This window comes from Agelaius phoeniceus, chromosome 8 (assembly GCF_051311805.1).
Source record: "Agelaius phoeniceus isolate bAgePho1 chromosome 8, bAgePho1.hap1, whole genome shotgun sequence".
Taxonomy (NCBI): domain Eukaryota; kingdom Metazoa; phylum Chordata; class Aves; order Passeriformes; family Icteridae; genus Agelaius; species Agelaius phoeniceus.
Window position 1 is genome coordinate 26711773 of NC_135272.1, and position 25392 is coordinate 26737164.

At 38.4% G+C, this 25392-nt stretch overlaps 1 protein-coding gene across 1 annotated transcript in view; it reads right to left on the bottom strand.

The window, feature by feature from the left end:
* Window positions 1–378: 378 nt before the first annotated feature.
* Window positions 379–25392, bottom strand: part of ST6GALNAC3 (ST6 N-acetylgalactosaminide alpha-2,6-sialyltransferase 3) — a 213687-nt gene continuing 188673 nt past the window's right edge. The window contains exons 4-5 of the mRNA XM_077182383.1: window positions 10163–10270; window positions 379–7950 (exon numbers count right to left, since the gene is read on the bottom strand). Coding sequence (XP_077038498.1) covers window positions 7764–7950; window positions 10163–10270 — 295 coding nt within the window. The 3' untranslated portion in view covers window positions 379–7763. The remainder of the gene's footprint in view (window positions 7951–10162; window positions 10271–25392) is intronic.

Here is a 25392-nt window from a genome sequence, read left to right on the forward strand (position 1 = left end):
AAGGATGTGCCCTTTATGAACAGGACCCAATGGACCTTTTCCACAACGTGCATTTATGTCTGCAATGGGTTTTTACATACAGAAATACAATCATGAGTTATTGCAAGTGTAGGTTTTGTGGCTGAGTTTACCCAGCATTACTAAATATTTGTAGGGCAGATACCTTAAAATGTCTTTAAAGTGTGTACAGCTGATTTATATTTACAATGATTTTATAAATATATATATTATATATATAGGATTTATTCAAACACCTATGAGAAAAAAGATCTTTGTTTCCTTGGGTTCAGTGAACTGACAGATATTATTATAGTGGCCTGTACATAAACAAGAATAAAAATGTTTTGCACAAAATCATGCATAAATTATGTCAGACAATTGGAAAATTGTATACATTTATTTACGTTTTAAAATAATCCAGGCACAATTTTGCAAATACACAGAAGCACATTCTCCAAATGGGAGCAAAACCTAAGTAACATATAGCAAAAAACACATGGCAAAACATACAAAGTTAAGTATAAATGGTACGAAAGTTTTTCTTAGTCTACAGTGGTATCTGCTATCAATACACTTGTCAGCATTACAAAAGGCAACCAAAGAATACAAGTAACAAACTGTGTAACATGAACCACCTAAAAAAGTTTATGTTAGCAGCATATAGTAGCAACTTTCTAAGAACAGAAGAGTGCTTGCACACTGTATATAAATGCATATATGCACACATATACAGATACAACTGGAAGGCCACAAGAACAAAATTACCCTGGGAAAATGATTAAGGGAATTTTTATGTCTCTTGCAGTATGTAAAGACAATGCATGCATTAGCAAGTACCCAGCATGTTCAGGATAAAATTACATCCACGAGCTGAATCACATTAACTCTTCATCAAACAAAGCACTCACCATGCTGTACCCATATTGGATAACTTTGTCCTATATCACACTCCTGATTTATGGAGCACATTTGGATGGTAAATTTAGGAAGAATCAGGAGCCCTTGATTCCCATGGTCTGACAGGAGGAATCAGATCTCAAATTTGAAAGAAAAATACCCATGGAAAAAAAATACCCTTACAAAGCCTGAGTTATAAGATGGTGTAGCAGGAATTCCACTTTCCTGTGGGACAGTGCAGTACAGTGGCCTCACTTAATGAGCTTTAGTTTGCATGATGGAGAGTTCCTGAGCATGTGCCCCAGATTCCTTCTGGATGGAAGCAAAGGATGTGCTCCAATCACTGGTGGCATTCAGCCCCTGGGATCAAACTAGAGATAAGTGTGGAGATCAGGTCCTTAGCACCAACAGTTTCAGGCTACAGACCCCTCCAGCGAAGCTAATTCTTTGCTAAAACAGACACAGGCTTTGGAAATATGCAGAACAAACATTAATCAACAAGTACCATAAGCTGTATTTACCATGTAGATTAGTCTTAGTTGTTCTTACTTGCCCCTACCTGACAAAAAAGGGACCTTCCCTACAGACACCCACTGTGTTTGCAGACACTCAATGTGTTTGCAGTGTCTGTGTATGCAGGTGATCAGCCAAAGGGCAGTGAGCACACAATTTGATTTTCCTTCAACCATCTTCAGAAATATTATTTTCAGTAGCAAAATTATTAAAAACTCTGCAGGCATCTTAGCCAATGTTCTACATGTTCAATTCCCATTAAAAAGATACTCCTGTAAATAAAAAAAACTTTGGGATCACTGCCCTTCTAACCTCTTAACAATATCTGTGTCAAAAAAGTCATTCCCAAGTTACACTTGGGATGTGAGATTTCCTTACAATAGAACATAGAATTGTGATTGTGAGTGCCAGAGTAGGTTCACTAAAGCAAGCTGAACTATTTCTGATATTTCAGTGAAAAATGTCAAATTTAGTAATTATTTCCTGACTGGTTTCAATGGTTTATTTGCTGCCAGCTGCTAATGGCATTTACAGAGCTCCAGCAAAGTGCTCTGGGCAACACATGATATGAGAAAAAGAAAAAGTACTACTTCTGCTGCTTGAACTAAGTTTACACAAAACTTACATTATTTATTATAGTGGAGAATAAAATGTGCAACATGCTATCATGCATAATACATGGTAAGAACATGCATCAGTTCAAGTTTACAGTCTCTTTCCAGTAAATTAGAACAGCAGTGGCAGATGTTGACAGCTACATATTTTGAGGAATTCCCAGAAACAGCAGCAAGCAATGCAAAAAAAGACATGAAAGCTGTTTAAGACACCCCTGAAACAGTAACTGTTTGTGAGTTAATAACACAAACAATACCAGAACCAGTGATACCTTTCCTATCCTATTCCAAGAACGTGAGTTCAGCACCTGAGGTGAGGCTGTGCCCCAAGCAAATGCCGCTGCTGCCTGGGGAGCGCGTCCCTGCAGCCCCAGGGCACATCCAGCACTTGGCTGCTCCACAGGAGGGCAGGAGGGGCAGGCTTTGAGTGGATCACAGGCTGCCTAGGTCAGATGGAGAATGCTTCTCCACTGGGGCTGGAAAGAGCCCAAAGTTACAGCTGGGTGGGGATCTACAAAAGCTGGGGGAGCAGGCCCAGATGTGCCACACGTTAGGATGGCTTCCACAGAAGTCCTTTCTTTCAATGGAGAGAGACCTTTTCTTTCTCCTTCAGCCCCTTTTAGAGGGTCTGCCTAGGAGACTCTAATCCAGAACAGATACACAATCTTCTGCAGATTATACTAGACAATGTTTACAAAAAGCTTCCCCCTTCCCCTATGACTTTAGCTATACAGATCACAGCAATAGCCAGAAAAATATAAATCAATCTGGTAGCTGGCTTCACTCCTCTATGGTTAAGTTTCATTCCTGTGCATCCTCTCAGGAAAGAAGGAACAGAATGAAACACATCTGTTGAAAATGAAATGTTTCCTCCCCAAAGAAACTAAATATAGTCAGGAAAAACAGGACTTTTTAAAGTAAATATATGACTGCTGCTCACAGTACATCACAATGCCCACAGACAGCTCCTGTGTGAGCACAAGGTTCACTCTTGTGGGTACCCTAAGGTTCATCATGAACACAGCCCAGGCTTGCTTCAGCACAACTGAAGACACACTATTTCTGACATACATGCAGAAAAAAAGACAGCAAATTCTAAGCATCAATATGTAACATGCTTCTGATTTTCTGCTTACTAAGAACATCATCCAGGTATAATTCACTGAGGTTACTTAATTCTTACTTACCTGGACATGTCTTCTGGTTGAGCATCTGTGCTCTGCTGCCAGCTATCTTTGTGTGAGGTCCTACTTCAGTCCAGCCCATTAGCAGGTGGATAATGGAAGACCATCAGCATCAGCCCTCCAAGAGTTGGATGAGCTTCTCTTTATTTATTCTGCAAAGCATTTTGTGCTTTGGTACTTCCCAGACAAAACACTGCTTACCCTGGCACCCAGGAGTGCAAGGATTTTACTGGGGTAGGTGCTGTACTCATGAACTTGCCAAAGCCACTTCCATTAGTTTTGAAGAGAGTCTTCAGAGATTCCTAAATCACTGAGTGTTCAGATAACTTGTGTCAGGTTGACTTCTTCATCCCTGGTAGTGTTTATGTGCAAATACTTAACAACACTAAATTTGCCTCCATTTTTTCCTGTAAAGGGCATGGCTTTCCCTTTGCTGATAATTCCTGCTCAAGAGAACAGGACAATTATTCTACACAGGAGCTAAAGGCATTTGAAGAAACGGAACACTTTAGTAAAGTATTTCCAGGAGAGATCAATGGGTACTCCTTGCCTAAAGCACTTTAGGGGCATTTTTTAGAAGCTGGAACACCATCTGCTCCTAAGTAGAGCTCTCCATAAGTCCTCCCCATTTACTGATGTAACTGATAGGAGCAGTCTGCAGATGGAGCCTCCCAGCCCAGATGGAAAGGGAATTTGGCTGGATATATAAACTAATTTTTTTCTTTCTGAGAAGAGGCCTTGGTATAAGCAGAAGGATGTGATCTGGACATCTAATAGGGATGAAAAGGTTGGGATGATGCCTGTTATGTCAGTTTGGAAAGAAAAAGCTACACTATTTTATTCAGTCAATTATCTATGAATAGTAATTAGCCAGTCAAAAAGATAATTTAAATGAAATTTTCTGCTCCTATTTAGAAATTTCTACTCTGAAAACAAAACTCAGAAGGTAATGCAACATAAAACATAAAGTATATTTACATTTAAATGTTTATTAAAATCAAGCTATTTATGCCTTTTTTATGCCTTCCCCTCCTTTTAAAAAAAGTGTATTTAAATCCCCCCTACATTTTAGAAGAAACTTTTGATGACTACTCAGCTCACTGATGGCAAAAAAAAAAAAAAAGAAAAGGCCAAACTATTTTTGAGCATTCCTCTCTTAGAAGCAACATGAAAATGCATTTTGAAATCCTCAGGTAAACTCCCTGCTTGTTTTATACTCATGAGTAGTTGATTAAAAGAGGACTGCTTGAATGAATAAGCAATTAGGATATGATTACATTCAGGTAAACTGTAGTAGTTTTATCTTAAAGAATTAATAAGTGATTCTCAGCTGATTTCTTAACTGCTCTCATAAGGTGAACCACCAAGATTCCTTATACACATCCAAGTACTGACATTCTTTCTTTAGTACCACAGCTGGTTTTTAACAGATTTCAACCAAGTAATTTCTTTGTAGAATCATCTTTAACACAGTGGTCACAGTTACTTACTCATATAATAAAAATCATGTAAATATGCATTTAACTTATGCTAAAGACAGGCTCATTTAGATAAGGGAACTGATGTTCACTCTCTCACTTTTTCTAGTATGAATGAAGCCTGCTGCAATGTTTCTAAAGTGGATCTGCTCTAAGTGCAAATCCAAGCAGAGAGTAACACCTTTACTTTGCTCTGTGTCACCCAAACTAATTGTGTTCTCAATTTTGTGTACATTTAGATGTTCTTAGAGCTGTATTTTTCTTAGCTATCCTTTGTGATAATGTTTCATGCAGCATACAAGCACTCTTGAAAGAGCTTCAGAATGAAGCACATATTTTACAACACGTTTATGGTGAATTAGCAAGTATTAATCATCTTAAAAACTTTCTCAAGCTTAGAAACCAGGTGAACAAACTCAGGCAGAATCCTTGTGCTCACTGGGGAGAAACACTCAGGGAGAAAAACACTCTGCTTCATGTGGACACTTCCATGGAACTCTGTCCAGTCCAAAAAAATTCCATGTGCAGCACTTTCATTGCAGTTTTCTATTAACCCAGAAACCTTCTAAATACAAGTTCAATTGGCTGATGTTCTTCCCTCAAGAGAATGATAGGATTTCCCAGGCTGCCCTGTAAAATACGTGTGGAACATTCTCCCTAATTCTGTATGTCCTGAATTTTTCAAATCCTGCCTTACAATTTTTTATTACCTTTCCATATATCCAGCCACCTATGTGAACTGAACAGATGCATGGTGATAAATCTGGTTTTTCTACTACAGCTCTTCTTCCAACCATGACCCTTTTTCCCCTTTTGATTTCATCCCATGTTGTATTAGCAGACAACTAATTTAAACTCCAGGGACAAGAAACAGCCACTTTTAATTACTTGTATGTCACAGCATTGCCTGTAAGCTTCAGACACTTAGGGCACCTTTTCTTCAAAGTGTTATACAAGTAAGTTGAAAATGGGATTACTCATCTCAACATCTCAAGAAAGTCAAGAAAGGGAGTAGGAAAATACTATTGTTCTTCTTTTCTAAACAGGAAGGTGAGACATGAAGTCATGCCAGAAACCTGGGACAAAGCCTGTGTTTGAATATAGATGTTTATCCAAGATCATAAGCATGGCCCCAGCCTTCGTCTGACAACCAGAATGAATACTTACAGTACTAAAGAAAGCAGTGAAAGCTGAGCTATATAAAAAAAATAAAATCAGAGAGCTGCATTTATGGTAGAAAATAGAAGAAGAAACACAGATGATACCCTGGAATCACCTACCAACAGGAACAAGAAACCAATGATCAGGAGGAGGAATACTGATTTCCTCCCCACCCTATGAGTTGGAGCAGTTGATGAGAGAATATATATGCAATGAACATATAAAATATAGATTTATATATACAAATATACAATAGGAAATAGTCAGTATACAAATACTTACATGTAAAAATAGTTTTTTACTTTCCCCTTTTCTTGATTTACAAAAGCATACAAAGTTTCCTGTTGGTTAATGTTTAAGTAGTGTGAGTAAACCCTGTGTGACATGTTCCACACATAATTCCTTCAAGTGTTCACAGTATTGGCTATTACAGTGTTGAATCTGACATTCTCGATGTTAAAATATTCATAGGACACATTCTAAAATTAAAGCATTAGTTTAAATACAGTTTAAATAAAACTCACATGTGTATTTGAATTATGGTCATAGTACAATGAGTCTGCTGCAGATGAAAACTTTCCATGACAGTAAGCTTGGAAATACATACTTAAACTAGAGATGAGTGTATTTTTAGATTCTTGAACTGCCTTTTAATGTGCAGATAATACTGTGAGATGGGGAGTTCTTTCAACTTCATCTGAAGCAATGCAAGCTGATAGAACTCAGTATTACAAATTATCCTCAGTAGGAAAGTGGATGCACAGAACAATTTGCCATCAGAGCTAGACACATTGTCACTTTCTTCAAATCCCCATCAGACAAAAATAAATGACAGGTACCATTGTTTTTGTGTTAAGAATAAATGATCTGGAGCATTCTGCATCAGGAAAGTGCTTTAAATTAAATTAAATTAGTTCTCACAACTCTCTTGTGAGGTAGATAGACACTATCCTTGTTTTTAAAGATGAAGAAACTGGAGATCTAAAATAAATTATGATGGCTGCATGGGAAATACTGTCAAAATACTGTTATTTGGATGTTGGAGCAAGTCAAATGCACAACTGGAGTAAATGGAGATATTAATGAGACAACTTTACACTCACCAGCTTAGGTACTGACAGCAGGCTTGGTACAACAGCCAAAGGTTCATCATGGGCTGCAAAACACAATCTTTGCCAAGTGCCATTCTGCTGGAGCTGAAGTGTGGGACAACAGCTTCAAAAAGCACAAACTACCTAGTCCCAGATGGTGCAGACTGACCAAGGTGGAAGGAAGCTGCATTTCAGAAGTTATGAATTAATCAGGAGTCTTGAGTAGGTAATATCTTTTCATTCAACAGTTGGGTACAGTTCAAGAACCATGCTTAGCTCATCTCTAATTTTACCATAGATGCAAGTGCTCACAATATACTGTGTATCAATATATTCAGGTGTTGTTTTTTGAAATTTACTCACTCCTGGACCTTGGAGGTCTGTATTTTACTTCACATTTCTCTTGTTGAAAATTTCTACTGATACCACAAATGAAACTAATGCTTTAGTACAGCAAATGAGCTACAAATAATAATTTTAAATATCTGAGATGATGGACAATTTTCAAAGGACCACCATGCTCTCTGTGTGCACCTGTATATACAGGAAATCTCATCTGTCTTTAACTGCTCCTGCCTTGAAGTAAAATCCAGTTAAAGTATAAAGTGCATAGTGTGAATTAAAACCCTAAGAAATAACAAACAATGTGTCTGCCTTCCACAGATGATTAATTTTGCTTAACAGCTGAACCACCACCCTCTTTGTCTTCTGATTTTTAGTTTAGTGTTACCTAGGCTGAGAAAGGCCAGCCAGATGTAAGCAAAACTACTGTAAACTGAGACATTTCTGTAATATGCTGTTAAGGGAGAGTTAAGTAAACCAGTATCAAGACACCGTCCAGTTGGGATGTGTAAATATTATTGTGTGCTTCTTGGCCCACTTAGCAAATACTTTCTTTTCTGTGATAAACCTGTGGCCTCCATAGGGAGCATTTTCATGGAGAAAGTATTCCTCACACTCGTCTCTTCCTGGCTCGTAGTAGTGGTAGGGAACTTTGCGAAAGCCTTCTGACCTAGGGAGAAGAAAGATACACTGCATTACTGTCTTCCAGAAAAACGTAAATCTATAATACACCTGAATACAAGATACAAGCATCCTGGCTTGGATCAGCAATAGTGTGGCCAGCAGGAGCAGGGCAGTGATTGTGCCCTGTTCTCAGCATTGCTGAGGCCACACCTCAAATCCCAGGTTCAGTTTTGTGTCTCTCACTACAAAACACACACTGAGGTGCTGGAGTGAGTGCAGAGAAGGACAATGGAGCCATGAAGGGTCTGGAGCACAACTCCCACAAGGAATGACTGAGGGAGCTGGGAGTCTTCATCCTGGAGAAAAGGAAGCTCTGGAGGGACCTTACTCTTCATAGCTGCTTGAAGGGAGGTTGTAATGAGGAGAGGGTTGGTCTCTTCTCCCAAGGAACAAGTGACAGGACATGAGGAAATTGCTTTAAACTCCACCACTGGAGGTTCAAATTGGATATTTGGAAAAATTTCTTCACCAAAAAGGTTGTCAAGCACTGAAACAGGCTGCCCATGGAAGTGATTGACTCACCAGCTCTGGATGCATTTAAAAGATGTGCAAATGTGGCACTTGGGCCACAGTTTAGTGCAGACTTGGTAGTGCTGCGTTAACGATTAAACTCCATGATCTTAAAGGTCTTCCCCAATTCTAAACAATTCTATGAATGATCTGAAATCCTGTCCATGTGTCAGCTCTTGAGCTCCTTTGCTAAACTGTAAGGGCTTTCATTACATCACGATTTCTAGGAGTTTTCCTAAGGCAGAAGAAGCTCAGTCTATCTCTCAGCATACACTGATCTTACCAGTCAGTGAGAAGCTGAAGGGCTGGCTCCTATGGGCACTGCACATTTTGCTTAACCTGTGATAACTCAGCCCACAAGGTTCCCTCCCCAACCAAAGTCTTCTCACTGGATAGTCCCAGCTGTTGAAACTGGTTCTTGAGCTGGCTGAACAGGGCAGTTATAAGAGTAACATCCAATTTAAGTGGGTAATCTAGTCAGAATCACAGCTTAAAGGGGACATCTTTCTCTGCTGCCAACAGTGCTATCATGCTGTTGACTGGTTTTACATCAGGGCTATGCAATGCCAGCTTGGCTGAGCTCTCTGAGGACAACCTTAGTCCTGTCACCCCTCCTCCCAGGGTGCCTACTGTGTGTTTTCATAAACAAAGAACAACATATGTTCATTCTGTTCATTCCATCTGGATGACTCAATCAGTGAGATCTGCAAGTTCTAAAAAGTCAGCCTCTAATGTTAAGATATCCTAATTAAACAGCTGTGACTCAAATTCTGTTGTTTGTGACATTTTTTAGGTTCTGCCAGCAATGAGTCTCACACTGGAGTGACACAGAATGTGGAGTGAGAATCTGCACAAAGGCTTGACTTTAGGAGCTCGTGATGCGCTGGACTGGTTACATGCAGGACTTGGGCCAGCTTAGGTAGAATAGATGTGTATGTACTAGTACCATACATACATTGTTCATGACATTTCCTGCTTTTCTGAATGAATGAGGAATAGTTTCCTTTTATATTTTTCTACCATACACAGTAGATTAAAGTATTTAACTTGGACTTTTAAAAATTGTGTTTAGAGTTATACTTCTGACCATAAGATTAATCCACTACCACAGTAAGGTCACCAACAGTAGTTGGTTGGAATTTATGTCAGTTTATGGTGATAAAGCTCACAGGATTTGTTTTATTATCTAATTAGAACCCTCTACTACTCAAAACAAGCCATATATAACCGAGAAAGTTCAAGTAGGTTGCTCAATGGTAGTGAAATGTAATTTCAGGTAACTATCCTGGGCTAATCATTTTATTTCACTTCCAGGTCTATTTGGTATTCAGAAAACAATGTGTTAGTTTTTTTCCTCTGTAGATTTGTTTTAGCAATGAAAGCAAGTACATTTTATCAAAAGAATATGAGCATACTTTGTTTCCAGCTAATTCAGAATCTGCAAAAGATCTTTGATTAAAAATAGCTCCTTATGACATCTGATGTTAGATTTTGTAAATGTTTTTATTTTATCAACAGCACATGCCATATCAGGAGTGAATATGCTGACAATAGTGTCACATCAATGCAAAACGCTGGGAAATGACTGCCTGATCCATTTTTTGGATTTATGATATTAAAATCAATTGTGAAATTTTGACAAGACATCAGAATTGTAGATGCATGAAAATAATTTTCTATGATCTTACTTGCAGTAGGTGTCATTTATCATCCCATAGACGTGAATTCCATAGCAGGCATCCATAGCCAAAATTAAGGTGAACCAACCCGTGCTGAGATATGAACCTGACTGGACTCTGTAAAAATACAACATACACAAAACAAATTGCAATGAGAAATTATCAACACTTTATCAAAGAAATAAAATCTATTGCCTGGGACAAAAGGCATTAAGCAGCTTGACAATCTGTCAAAACCACACAATTACTTTGAATTATTTATAGATATGCTCTCATTCTTCCCAGCTTGGGGCCTCCAGCTATTGTCCACAGGGAAAGAAAACATGTTAAATATCTGAAGTCAAATAATGCATCTCCAGTAAAAGAGAAAATTATTTCTTTTCACATCTGAAAAGCAATTAGTGGAGTTTGTAAAATGAGATAAAGTTTACCAAAACACAAAGTACTGTTGGAATTTGTGTTGTGCTCACATGAGTAGGCACCGTCCTCTTCTGCAAGCAAAATCTTAATCTGCAGTGGGCTTCCCTCAACCTGAAAATTCACACAGCAATGAAACTTCCAAGGATATTTTGGTACAAAACCATCTAACAGAAGGTTCTGAAAACCAAAATTCTATGCATATCCCTTGACCTAATTTTGTGTTATCGTTCTTTGAGCTACCATAGCAGAGAGAAAACCACAAGAGCATAGTGCCCAGATTGACAGTCTTTGCCCAAATGACTAGGTACATTCAATCAGCCCAGAAGTATAACCTGCACCAGTGAGAAAACTTACATGTGTAAGGATTTAGCTCACAGACTGGTTGTTTGAGCAAACACATGCATTGTTAACCACAAACCAAATCCTGTCGGCTCTGCTCACACAGATGTTACCAATGGGGGACTGGGAGTCAATGGAGTTACCCAGATAACCTGGGCATGCAAGGCTCACTGCTTTCACACCTCACAAGCAGTGAGAGCACACTCAGCCCTTACAGCTTATGAACTGGCTGAAGTCCAGCTTTGTGCATGTATTGCTTTCAGTTTTACTGAAATCAGTGAAAATAATTATCTTTAAATTATTTTAAAATGCCTCATTTCCAAAGAAAGATACCACAAAACTCACAAAACCATCTTAAAAGAGCACCTCAATAGAGCTGGGTGTGAGTGAGAGAAGGGGATATATGAGCTTTCTGCCACACCTGTAAGCTCTTAGTTTTTGGGTGTGGCAGGGAGCAGTCTGTTCTCCATGCTAAGTTAAAGCAGCCTAATGTTTGCACACAATTAAATTTTGCTGTAAAAGAACTCCCAAGTAAGCCTATGTGTAAATCAGTTATTGCCACCAACAAAATCTTCTGAAAACATCTTCTTAGTAGGGCAGGAATAAAATTTTCATGTGGAAAAAAAAAAGCCCTATAGCAATTTACCCAGCCTATAAGCCCCAACTTCCTTGTGAGACAGAAGAACCAACCTCAGGTGTTTTTTCCCGGTTCAGAGCAAGAATGTACTTCACTCTCCTGCCTCCCTCCTCCTGCATCAATACACCAATCATTGGTTTTTAGCACAGATTCTGTGTTACATCCTTGCTCAAGCTGAACTAAATACTACTTAAGACAATGGGTGAAAGAGTAGTTGTACAACCTTTATCATGACAATTACCTGGCACATACAGGTCTGAGATTCAAATTCCTTCTCTGTGTAATACCTTTTATTATGGACACTAGAAAACCTCCAAGAGCTTTAAGTTCCTAAAGAAACTCCAGTACACTCCAGTTTAAATAAACCTTTGTTTTTTTTAGTGAAAAACTATTGACTTAATTCCCAGAGTTGAGTCCAAGAACACTGAAAGTAGTTAAATATTCTCTTTCTTGCCCATGTCTGTCCTCCTTCATGGCTGAGCTGGTGTGAACTTCTATCCCTGACTTTCCTGATATATCCTTTCCTTTGGGGAAACAGCTAAGTATCAGTTTAGCTGCTTTTGTAAAGCTCATACTGGAAATAATAAATAAAGGGTTAACTTAAAGCGAAGAACAACAAATGGAAACTAAAGGCAGGGTGTCAAACACCCAGGTTTCATTAGGAAACCAACTGTAATTGTGCTGCTTTTTTGGACACCTTTGTAGCCACGGAAGTGTATAGCTGTTTATCTGCCCCATCAGGATCTTCATCTCTTCAACCAGAATGTTCTGCTACAGTCTAGCAGGAAGAATTCCCAATCCAATTCATGTTATTTCAAAATAACATTCTGCCATGATAAAAGGCTGCATTGCTTCTAACTTGCTTTCTACTCCTGCACCAGGAAAACACTGGCCTTGAGCTTTCAAAGCATTTTAGAATCATAATAACCATTTATAAGAACACGATGAAGATCAGGACTCTTCCGATAATGGAGGTTTATTGGAGAGCACTATATTGACAGCAGCATCTGAAATTTGCTATACTCAGGAGGAAAAAGGAATTTTAAAAAAGAATTAATCAATATTTCATGTCTTGTTTTAACACCATTGGACCTTAGTCCTCTCATCTATATACTGCACTGGCAGGATAAATAAAAACAGCAGAGTGAGTTCCCAGGTACCTTCCCTGGGAGATGAAGTACATGACAGAATACAGATTATATACTTTAAACCAAAGCACTTATATTCATCCATTTTTTCCTCTGAAGATACACAGGGGTACAAGGGAATATACTTAAGCAGTGGAGATTCTGGATGATTTGGTAACACCTTAGAATGCAATCTGATACCATAAACATGCTTTCAAAATTCTAATGAAAGCAATATTAGAAATGCGAAAACAATTTTAGCTGTCCCTAAAAGGCCATAAATTTCCGAATACCTTTTAAAATATCATCCCATAAAACTGTAGTGCAAAGCAATGTCTCAGCCCTTGCTATTATGCTAACACTGTGCACTCAATTTCCCTCTCTACAGGAGAGTTTTACATGTTTCTTGCTTGGTCAGGGGGTTTTGAGACTCATTAGAAAAAGAGTTCCTCTTGTTACTGTAATTGCACTCAAATTTCAACTTTTACACATAGGAAATAAAAAAATCCTCCATTTATGTGTAGCATAAGGCTATGGAACCACACAAGTCTGAGGAAGGAGGACATTAATCCCAAAATAGAGTAACCAGGAGTTTGTTAAACATCATCTGCAGAACTACAGCAGGCAGAGCTATGGTGATATACGTATGTGCAACAATCCCAAAATTGTTTCCTATGGCTCAGAGAGACTTTTTTTCATAGTATAAAATTAATGGGGTACCAGATCTGGACAGGAAATTGTATCAACAGCTCAGGACAAAATAATGCACTGTTTTTCCAAATACACTTTTAAAAAGATGGCTTTGCTTTCAAGACATGATTTACAGCTGCACACAGCAATAAAAAGGCAATGCTTACAAAAAGTTACTTTGTTTACTTTAAAAATGAAACCTTATTTTGCATACTTCCTACTTTATTAGTGGTCTTAAAGAAATGACAGTTATAGGTTGTAATTCATTCTGCTAAATACCATCCACCATTTCAGAAAAGTACATAGGCATATGCTTAACATTAAAGACATGAAAAGACCAGTGGACTCCACTTCGTTAAAATGCTTGAAACGAAGTATATGCTTGCTTATCTTGCTCTTAGTGAAGGTTTAAGTGCTTAAAATGTCATTATTTAATCTCAGAATATAAAAGTAAGCTCCAAGATTAATAGTTACTTGAAAGTTTCAAGTCTCAAAACATATAATTTGCATTTTTAGTAATGCCTTCCATATACCAGCAGAATGAACTGACTAAAGTTTCTCACAACATGTTACAAAGAGACTTGCATTCTATTTTTCAGAAGAAAATAGTAAAATGCACTTTTAGGATTGCTAGAGTTGTAATAGATGACACATAAAGCTTTAATTAAAATTTAATTTAAAAGAAAAGCAATTAGACAGGGCTCTTCTGCTTTAACTTTCCACCATTTCAAAAAAAGAATAAGAAATTGACATAAAGAAGATCGACTAGAGAATGCACCCTAAAAATGTTGGCAACTGAAATTCATCTTCTTTGACATCTACAACCATGCTTTGATGTAGGCTAAATGAAGGAAAAACTCATTCTTCCTGTCACTGGGGGTAAATGGAAGAACATAAAATATTTTCTTGGTGATCCAGGGCAGGTGAGTTCAAATTTAGTAAAAGTTTTGTTGTCACTTGAGTTCTGATTTTAGCACAGAAATCCAGGAAGTTCTTTTCTTCATTCAATTGTTCCAGGATTCTTTATGTGCACAATAAATTTTAGTTCTATGGTTCAATGGACTGTAATTTCCAGTGGGGACTTCAGTGGTAAAAAATAAAAATGAAAAAAACGTTTGTGAAGGCAGAGAAGATGTCTACACAAGCAATTGCATGTCAATATGATTGCAGAAAAGAACTTAGAAGTCTATTTTTTAATTCTTTTGGGAGAATCTAGAGATCACAGAAGGTCAATTAAGAGTGTTAATTAAGATAAAACCGAGGAAATTTAGTACTTCAAAAAGCTATTAATTAACAGAGCTTGCCAAAAGCATTAGATAGACACTTTTCCTTTTTGCCTTAATTTCAAAATTTTGCAGTAAAGCAAAATTCAACAGTGACAGATTGAAATGACAAAATTCTCCAGGCCAATTAATTGACAAAAAAATATATCCTTTCATAAAGGCTGTTTATAGAATCTAATCCTCAGATGACTCTCCCACCAAACTATTGAATCAGCAGCAGCTTTATTTGCAGCAGATTGTCAGGCCTCTTGATTAATAAATAAGTATAAATAAGAGTATTGGTCTAAATAAGAGACCTATAATACAGAGAGTAGACGCTTTATTATGTGAGATGCCCTTCCAAAAAAGGGGCTAGTTAAAATGATTCAAAATAAACAGAAATATTTTCAAAAATATGTCAGAATTAACTTAGGCTATGTTCAGGTAGAATTGTCTCTGGTACTTCTTTGTATCTGTGGTGCATCAAGACACCATTAATCCTCTGGGAGGGGTCAGGGTACTCTGGTTTTGCCTGGCACTCTGCCACCTGCCCTGTGTCAGCCTCATCTCTGACAGGGCCTTGGGAAGGAGGGCAGAAGGCACAAGTTCCCTCTGCACTCCCTTGTTAAAGACAATCACCTCTTTTTCTCCCTAGGTTTCTCTGGGTTTTTGCATTGCTGAATCACAGTATATTTCCTTACAACTAAAAACACAGGAAACTTATCTGCCAGCAGATACTGGTGAGCCACTACCCAATTCTATACTAACCAAATTAATGTTTCCATTGCACTTATGTTGACTGAGACTTCTCTCTTTTTTTGTTTTTTTTCCCCCTGAGGAAGCGTCTCCGAGTACAGCTGCTGTAAAACTCTTCTGCTTTGCCAAATTAAACACCCACATTCCCCAGGTCACAGCTTTGGTCTAAGCCTTTCTCTTCACATCAGATGTAGGTTTGTAAATGACAGATTGGAATGAGTTGGCAGAAAAATGCACCCACCTCTGAGAGAACAGCAAGGCTCTCACCTCTCCCCTGAGGAGCACATACACTTCTCTTGCCAGAGAGCTGTTTTCCTGAGAGGAGTAAAGGAAGCACTCTTGGTACGGGAGAAGGGCAAAACTCTAAATCCTGAAGAACATCTGCCTTAGCCTGGATTTATTTCTGCTTTCTTGAAGACATGGCACTTTGTTGCTAATTATTTCATTACATACTTTCTGAAGTAAAAAGAGCACAAGAAGAGCAAAGAAGATGCAAGCACAGAGAATTGATTTTACCTGGTAAAAATGGTTGCTATTTCTGCATTATAAAGATCCCTGTTAGGCAACCATTTATCATAATTATTCATTCTTTTGTACTTGTGTGTGTGTGAGAGTGTACACACGTGTTTGCTCTGTATTCCATAAATGTGCAGGACATCTAATAATGAACAGCAGTGCCCCTCTAGCAGTGAGCAGACTGTCTCACACCTCCTGCTTCAGGTCATTCTGGAAAGTGAAACATTTATACATGGGCAGATGTTTTATTAGCCATCATGTATAGTTTTATGCAAAGCTTAAACAGGTGGAATGCATTATGAACAGCACAGACCACATTCCAGATTCAGGCAGTGACTGTGCCCAGCAAGATGTACCTGGGTATGGACAAGGGATGCACTCCAGCCAGCCCAAACTCTTGGTAGATCATCCCTACTGTCAATCCTGAAAATAAGCTGCAGTTGGGTGCACTTGTCCCCCGGGGTCTGCAATTTATGCACAATCACAAACAACCTCGACCTGCTGCAGCTGCACCGTGCATGGCTCCACACATCTCCACTTGCACTTGGATTTTGTTGATGAACAAAAATGTATGTTTAAATCAGGACAGGATGCACAGAAATGTCACCCATTACAAACATGCAATTACGTTTAGAATAAAAGAAAACTAAATTCACATAAGCAGGTTTGGGGGCTAAACTGTTGACACCTTTACACAGGCATTTTTCTCTTCAAAAATCACCTGAGTAAAATTCATTCCATGCTTAGGAAGACTGTTTATCAGGAAATGCAGCCCCTCTGGTCAATGGCAGCAGAGCACTTGCTCCACAGGACAATTACTTATGCTCACAGTGGTTGAATCAAATGGGGGGTGATGCCAAAACGTCCCTGGTTGTGGCACCATGGTGCAACCCTGTCCCACTGTTCCCCCCCTCTTACTGGACTATGCTGGGCTGAAGACTTCCTGCAATCCCTGGTGGCTGTGACAAAGGGAGTGACAGCTGAAAGCCTGGCACAGGTTCAGGGCTGGTGCCACAGTCGTCTGTAGGGCAGCTTTATGTGCTCTCCTCTTCACCAGGAGCTGCATCCAGTTTGCTGAGTCCTGATTCAATATTTTCACACAGCGTGAAAGGGAGTAAAGGATTTAGATTTTCATCCTTTGTAACCAAAAATGAATCAAAACTAAAAACTGTGCCAAGTGGAAGAAAGAAGACAACAGGGCCTTTTCCCTGCCTCTCCATTTAAATCAATATTTGCTGTCTTGGGTCTGCACATTTTTCTGCAAGGAGGATATAAACTAAACAGAGCTGCAGTTAATCCAGGATCCCTGAAGAGATTTAATTAAGGAGGCTTTCCCACCCTTTTCTTTTGTTATTAAAGGGCACTCACTACTCCTAGCTGCATATTTTAGTGAAATGTATTGTAGGTGAATGCAGAAGAAATTTCTTGATTAGCTCTTACCATCTCAATACAAGATACTGAAAGGAGTTCATCTAACCTTGTCTGAAAGCAGCTTAAATTTTTCATAAAAACATTTTCTTTTAGGTTGGGTCTTTTTTATGTTGAAATCGAAAATATGATACAACTTTTTAAAGATGTACATTGTATTTCTGTGACACTGGGATGTGAGCAGAGGCTTTTACAAAGATATTTTGTTTTATTGCTATGGTGAAAATGAAAGAATAGCTAGCATGAGATTGTACTCTAATTCTGTTCATTTAAGAGGGAAGAACACTGGACCAGAAACTCAGCTGACAGAACCCACACTGATGTACATCAGCTGATACCCTTTCAAATTTTCCACAGTCTGCAGTCATTGTAATAGTTCAAGCACTACCTCTTTGATATTGATGTGGAAGGGAAGGCGATGTTACAGTGCTCTCCACACATTTTACATTTATGTGAGAACTTTGCTTTTTACCAGGATGGATGCCCATACTAAAATAAAAAAAGCTTATGGAGGGCCAGAATGTTAACTGGTTAACCGTAAGTTTTTCTTCTGAACAGATAATATTCACTGGAAAAAGAGAACTCAAACTCCACAGATTAGACCTTCATCTGTGCACATTCCTCTATCAACAGCTCTTCTCTCCCTGACTCTGCTATTCAGAAGAGTGTTGCCAAGTATTCTAAAATTCATTCCTAATTTGTTGCTAAATTACTAACTGATTATTTACATTACAGTAGCACTGTGAATCCTCACTGTGCAAGGCACTGTACACACATGGCAGTTTTTGAACCAAAGAGCTTAACAGTCAAACAGCCAAGAAAAGCAGATTCTTTGGAGAATGTACCTGTCCTTACCCCTAGCACAGCACCACATCACAGAGACACGTTCTCTGCAAGTGCATCCAGAGCCACAGAGCTCTTCTCTACACTGCCTACTTGCACTAACCAAAAGTTCATCTTAGATTATGGAACATCAATATTTTTAGCAAAAATGAAGCCTTAAATCCAGACAAATTATTCTGATATGGAAAAATGGAGGTAAAAATAGAACTTGCGTAGGTCTGAATTTTAATTCAATTGCAAGAGGCCATAAAGTAACCCATCAGTCAAGCTTTGAAGATTAACTGCTAATTAACACAGATGTTGCCTTCCCTTTTACTACTGTAACTTCCTCCAGATTAACTTCTCCTTAAAGTATAAAAGGAACAAAATATTTCTCTTTCCTTTTCTTTCTTTTCCTTTTTGATATACCTTTTAATGAAGCCCACACACATATATAGGTGTCATATTATGGTTTAGTATCAATATTAGGGTCTTGCTTATTATCTATTTTCCATCAAAATGGATCAAGTCTTTCACTGCTTTCTTAATTAACTAATCTCTGTCCAAATATCAAGGAAGAAACAAATAATCGTCACAACCGAGCTACTGAAACTTCCTCTAACACCTCCACTGCTTGGCTCACATAGCAGGTGGCTTTCTGAAAGGCATCTTTCACACATGCACATTGTGGGCAGGGGAGGTCAAAGTCCAATTGACGCCTCACTCCAAATACAGGGTGTCCCAAATCCTGAGGACACCCAGGATTAGCTTTTTCATTCCCCTTCTGTTTCCCCCAAAGTCACTACATTTATGCAGCAGGGTCTTCTGAAGGCCAGATGCCTGCAGCCACCACTGGTTCAAATGCCTACACTGGAGGCAGAACCCTGATTGCAGGCAAACATATTTGGCAGAACCAAGAATGGCACAAGTTCTTCTCCCAGATGGCAGCCTTTAGACAAAGCATGGTACAGCAAACAGTTCAGAAAAGCAGGAGACTGCCACAGAGAAGCTTGCAGGAAGAGGAACTAGGGGTCACAGTTGATTTCCTGCTATCCCACTAAACAGTTTCTTCAACAGTGGACAATTTCAGAATATATTATTCCAATATTCATTGAGTAGTCTGCAGGAGTTTAATAATACAAGTGGAAGCTTTGAGAAAAATCTCCATACTTATTAGAATAGCAGTTAAATGCTCGAAACCAGAATTTTTATGGCTTCTCTGCTATCAACTGAAGTAGCAAATTAGTTAATTTTCCAAGTCTTTTGCAATCCAGCTTTTTGAGAATAATAAACACAAAAATCATCATACTAATCATCTAGGCAGCTCACTGTCAGTCCAAACTAATGCCTAGGTATCAAGAATGGTGAGGACTTCAGCTAGCACCAGGAATATGATATTTACAGTGAACCCCAGTGAAGTGGGATTCATGAAGTGGGACAGTGGTCCTTTGCTTTGTAAATAAATGCTCTGATTTCTCTTCCTCATTATACTGCTCTTAGTAACATCATCTTTTCAGCAATTCCCAGTATCAGCTAGTTAAGAGTTGGCAATGTTACCATGGAATTGTGCAGGCAAGCAGCTCCTTGAAGGCCACACATGTGACAGGACCCATCAGAGGAGCCTGTGGCTGCTCCCCTGGCACCAAAGTTCAGGACATCACAGTTAATTAAATTCTTATCTACAAGATTTGCATAACAAACATTAAAACAAGTTAATTCATTATTATTAGAAACTGCAACTCGCTTGCCACAATTTAGCTGACTCAAGTCTAGATACATCCTTTTGGCACCAAACTCTAAAATCTAGAACTGACTAAAATCTGTCCTGTGGCTACATTACAGAGAAGCTCAGGTAACAGTAGGAGCTACACTACTGGAAGGAATACCACATTAAAAATTAAGAGTTCAATCACATACAATAGCAGAGATAATGTCACAATTAGCTTTACAAAACAACATCATTCTTTATAAAGGTCTTTCTCTGCCTCTTCATGCTATGTGCCTGATAAGCCCTTGCCAACAAAGACATTATACTAATTACAATTAGTTATACAAAGTGTAGGATAACTTAAATGATTTATTGATTTTTTTTCCTCACAAAATAAATGTTATTTTGAATTCCAAATATACAGTAAAAAAATAAAGCAGAAGCCACAGATGGCATGTTCAGTCCAGACACGTATGAATGTGAATATACTTACAGGGACACTCAATCCATTTAAAACTTTAATCTTTTCCCTGGAAAAATCATTGCAGAGTAGGTTTTATGCAATTAAATTAATTTTTTCCCTGAGCAGAGACATTTAAGGTACAGAACCAAGAGCTGAGCTGTTTTAAAAAACCCCTTAGAATAAAGAGGATCTTCCACCAATTTTTTTCTTAATGTCTTCAGGTGAACAAATACAAGTATGCACATTTGTAATGCAATATTAATGTGGCACCATGTTTGCCTTTGATATAATTATTATTTACATGCAATCTGAAGACATAAAAGACTCTGAAGTTCTATTAAATAATTTTCTGTATTAACTATCAAACTGTGGTAATGACCGCTTCATATCCTGGCATGGAAATAACAAAGGAATCTTTCTGCTTCAGTTCTTTGGGAACTCCTTCAAAGAACTACTACAAGACCCTCCTTTGTCCTCCATCCTGCAACATCAAGAATGTCCTGTAACCATATTGAGAATTTGCTTCTCCTGTGAATATCCTCAGTGTTCAAGTGTATTTCCAGGAAGGAACTGCAGCCCTGAGAGTCTGAGCAGAGCACAGCACTCAATCCTTCAGGGGGACCCTCTCATAAGTCTATTTTGAACTTCTCTGAAATTCCAAAAAATACCTAGACTCACTGAAAAATGAAGAGCTGATCCAGTCTGATCTGAACTCCCAGTCCTCTCTACATGCCCCAACTCCAGAGTGCCAATGCCCTCAAGCACTTAGACATAAACCATCTGTGACACAGACAATGAAGGTACACAAGAGAAAAGGCTTAGGCACAACAGGCACCCCCAGGAAGCAGCAGGTTTACTCTGCTCTCTGAGTGCCTTTTGCCATTACACCAGCCATTTTGTCCTCAGTCTTGTCAAGTGAAGGCACAGCACTTAGGAAAATACATTTCTCTTTTTTTCTGGTCTGCAAGTCAGCATTATCTGATTAGGTCTACTTCCTAGGGCTTGTTCAGTCTCGCTTATCAGACACACTGGAAAATATTTCCAATAATAAGCCAGCAGAAATCTGCCTTCATATCTGGTGTCAGGCTACATATAACAGAAATCTTTTCATTTTAGTTTTAAAGTATTGCTTCATTCAACAAGCTGACTGCTGGCTGACACACAATCTAACCTAAAGGCTATGGATCAGCAGGTAAATGCAGAAATTCTATTAGTTTTCAGACCCGAGGTTTACGCCTTTCATTTCAAATGAAATCAAAATCCTACACATGAATAGGTAAAGCACAGAGTAAAGATCCTTTCTTAAAACCATCCATTACATATTACATGAGTGCAAGGAAGAAAGCAGTTCCTGCATCTTGTAGATACTGTATTTCTAGTGCTCAGTGGCTCTGGCAAGGAGGTAAATAGCAGACATAAAAGAGATCCATTCTGAGGAAAAATTAAAACCATGACCAACATTATATTAGGCAATGTGAAATCCTGCAAAGGTACAAAGACAGGCATAGCCAGATATGCTTGGTATTAACAAAACCTCTCCAAGCTTGTATAAATTGGACTTCCTTACCTAAATCCGATTTTAAAAGTCATAATCAAACTTGTCTATGCTTTAAAGGTTTTGGAAATCAGCATCTTCATATAGGACCAGAAGAAAGAAATAGTGCAAAAGTGCATATTACAATGCATTCAGAATATTGAGGAGAATATTTCTTTTTCCAAACTGAAAGAAACACCGCCAACAAAGAGAGTTTTCATTTCTTTGTTCTTTCTAGAAGTGTACACACCCAGCTTAATATACAAATAAATGAAATTTAGGAATGATTGACTCCTAACTTCATTGTACTGTTTGCTCTAAAGAGATCTGTTCACTGGGAGTTCTCAGAGCATAGGCATCAGCATTTTGGCACACTATATGGACTGAATCCCAAAAATAATAGCAGAAAGCATAATTCACTTCTGGTGTGGTTTTCCTTTACAATGGTGGATCATGATAGTCTTATAGCAAGAAAATCAATTGTGATTACCTGGTCACAATTATGATCACACAAATAGTGGTTTGGTTATTTTTGCTGTAAGTCCTATTCTGTGCATTCAGTTAAGGAAATTGTTACATGGCTTTGCTAATTATTCAGGAAAAAAATATAGAATAAAAGCATGTCTTTTCGTACCTTGAAAACTTAGCTGTAACATTTGTCTTTGGAGTATGACATTAAACAGTAAAGAAGCTTGTGGAGCTCCCTCTTTTTCATTATATAAGCCTTATATAATATATAAAGCCAGATCTTTCATTTGTACTTTGTGTTTATTTGTATTTAATCTGCATTTTCTCCTGGCAGATATATAGGTTTGATAGCCTCTAGTTACATTTTGTGCTGATGCTATCTTATAGCTTGATGAGAACAAGTGAGTTGGTATTCTTCATCACAGCTCTTAGCTATTATAATGCACAGCTCTCATTCATAGATATCCCTTACATTTTCTCCAGGAGAGTAGAACTGTAGGTGTCACACAAATACAAAGACATGTCACATCAGCTGGCCCAGAGGGACAGCAAACAAAACCATCAAGATACAATGTCCAGGTGCAGCACTCCCTCAAGTCCAGTAAGTCAATTAAATCACATCTTATGAAGAAATAAAAAGACCCCAAACATGATAATTCTTCTTTATCTCACAGATTATAACAGAAATGATGCTTTATCTTGTCCTTTTGACAGGTGTAATGGCAGCTCTTCTGATTCTGCACAAGTATTTTTGACAAGGAAATAGTGCTCTGTACTCTTCAGTCAAAGGCTGACCTACATGGTGCATTAAAAATAACATTTTGTTGGGTTTTACTAAACCAGGGCTGCACAAAGCTAATATAACATGTAAAATATAAAATATAAATATAAAATATAAAGCATAAACTATAAAATATAAAATAAACATAAAACATAAACCAAAAATATAATATAATATATAAAAATATAAAAATACAAAATATAAAATATAAAAAATAAAATATAAAATCTGAGCTGGCACCATTGCTGATGTAGTACCTTTCATCACAAAAGGTTTTTAGTAGATTTCATGCACACTGACAAATGCAGCCACCTGCACATGGCAATGGTAGAGGACAATTCTGGATGAGGATGAAGAACCATGTATCAAGTGAATTCCCCAAAAATATAGGAGGGTCTTGTTCAATGCTGGCAAGAGAGCAACACTGCTATGGAGCAGTTTCCCAATGCAATCTTGAATTACCTTGGAAATTGCTCACCTAAGTATTGACCAGATCTGACTACATTTAACTTGTTTGATCTGATGAGATCAGGTTGTATGGCTGCAAGTTTGTGATAAGAAGCCAGTATTATAAATTGCAGATCTCAGAAAAGCAAAGCAAGAAAACACACAACCCTAAACCATTCGTATGGAAATTATTCAATATAAACAGGTGGTTGCTTCTTGAACTGCTCCTATAACAATTCCATATCCATGGATCATTATGGAAAGCACATGCATGCACAGATTATTACCACATGAAACAATGAAGATGTCTCATGTCCCCTCCTAGGTTTGCCAGCATTGCTCAGGGGTTTGTTATTTGAGAGCAATGCCATTATCCTTTATCTTTATGCTGTGCAGAATTGCCCTCCATTGTGCAGTATTCATTATTCCACACTTTGTCATGCACTGCCTCTGCACGTGTGTGTAACACACACAGACTGCACCCACTGATTTACAGGAACCACAGACACACACTGCACTCACATCCAGCAGAGTATTCCTCACTCTCACAGGGCAAAGCAGCAGAGTTGCACCAGTTTATACATTAGAAGATCACACTCTGTAAACACTGAATTATTTTAGTGGTGACATTATGACTTTGTTTTCCATCAGTTTGTTCCTAAGAGGATGTAAGAAATAAAAATGTACTTGTGGGGAAAGGAATATAAATTAAACTATTTTATAGATTTCAGCAATTGTTCAAAAGCTTGAAAATAACAATACAGGTATGGAGGGAGAAGAGAGAACATCTTCAATTGAGATAATTCAAGTTTGCCATTTACTTGTACAAGTATTACCAGAGAGCTGCTCTTCAACCAGGGAGCCGTCACTTCTCTGAACTTGACAGAAGCTTTGTTCTTTACCTTTGTATTTTTATTTGATTTCTCTGACTGCAGGCAAAGGATTAGTTTGAAATAATGTTTTTTCCCCCCACTGTGGAATGAGTTGCCCACCTCTAACTTGTAAAATACAATGTAGACCAGGCAGACTCCATAACATTTAAATAAACATTTAAATTTAATACAGAGGCAACCAACAGAAAACAAGCAACTGGAGTGGAAGTATTTTGTACAGAGCAGTGTTTGAAAAGATGCTAGACATCATCTCCCTCAGTCCTCAAATACCACAGTAAATGAGCACATAACTCAAACTTCATTTCTCCCTGGAACATTTTTTAAAACTGTTTTTCCTACTGATTTCTGGAGTTTCCCTTTAAGAAGAAACTCTGGGATGAAGGCATTACAAATATAAGATTATCTCCTCTTGATAACTTAGTTTCCTAGTGCATAAATCATATGAAATGTGATTCTGAATTGCATGAATGCATGAAAATTAACCATGGGAAAACACACTGCAATCCAGAGGTGAAATCTACATTGGCAACATGTTCCTTTTAAAGCAGCTTGATGCTGCACATAAACAAGCCCTCACAGTTTTATGAAAGGTATGTGAGGACAAATATTATCACCAACAAGCAGAAAAGCTAAACCTGGGGTGGACAAAGCCAGCTCTGTGCAGCTCAGCTCCATCTATGCTGAGCTCAGGTACCATCCCCAGCCAGCTCAGCAGCCTGTCAGACCCTGCCCCGAGCTGTGGGTGCAGATGTTGCTGCTCCAGATGTTGGTCAACACCCAACAGCTGCAGGTGGTTGATCCCACACAGCTCTGGAGCACACAGAAGGTCTCTAACCTGCTCTGAGCAAAATAACCAGACTAGAGCAACTCCTGGGCCTTGGAAGCACAACAGCAGGGGCAGCACAGTAAGGAAGCGGCTGTGTCTCAAAGCACTGCAGCCAGGAACGC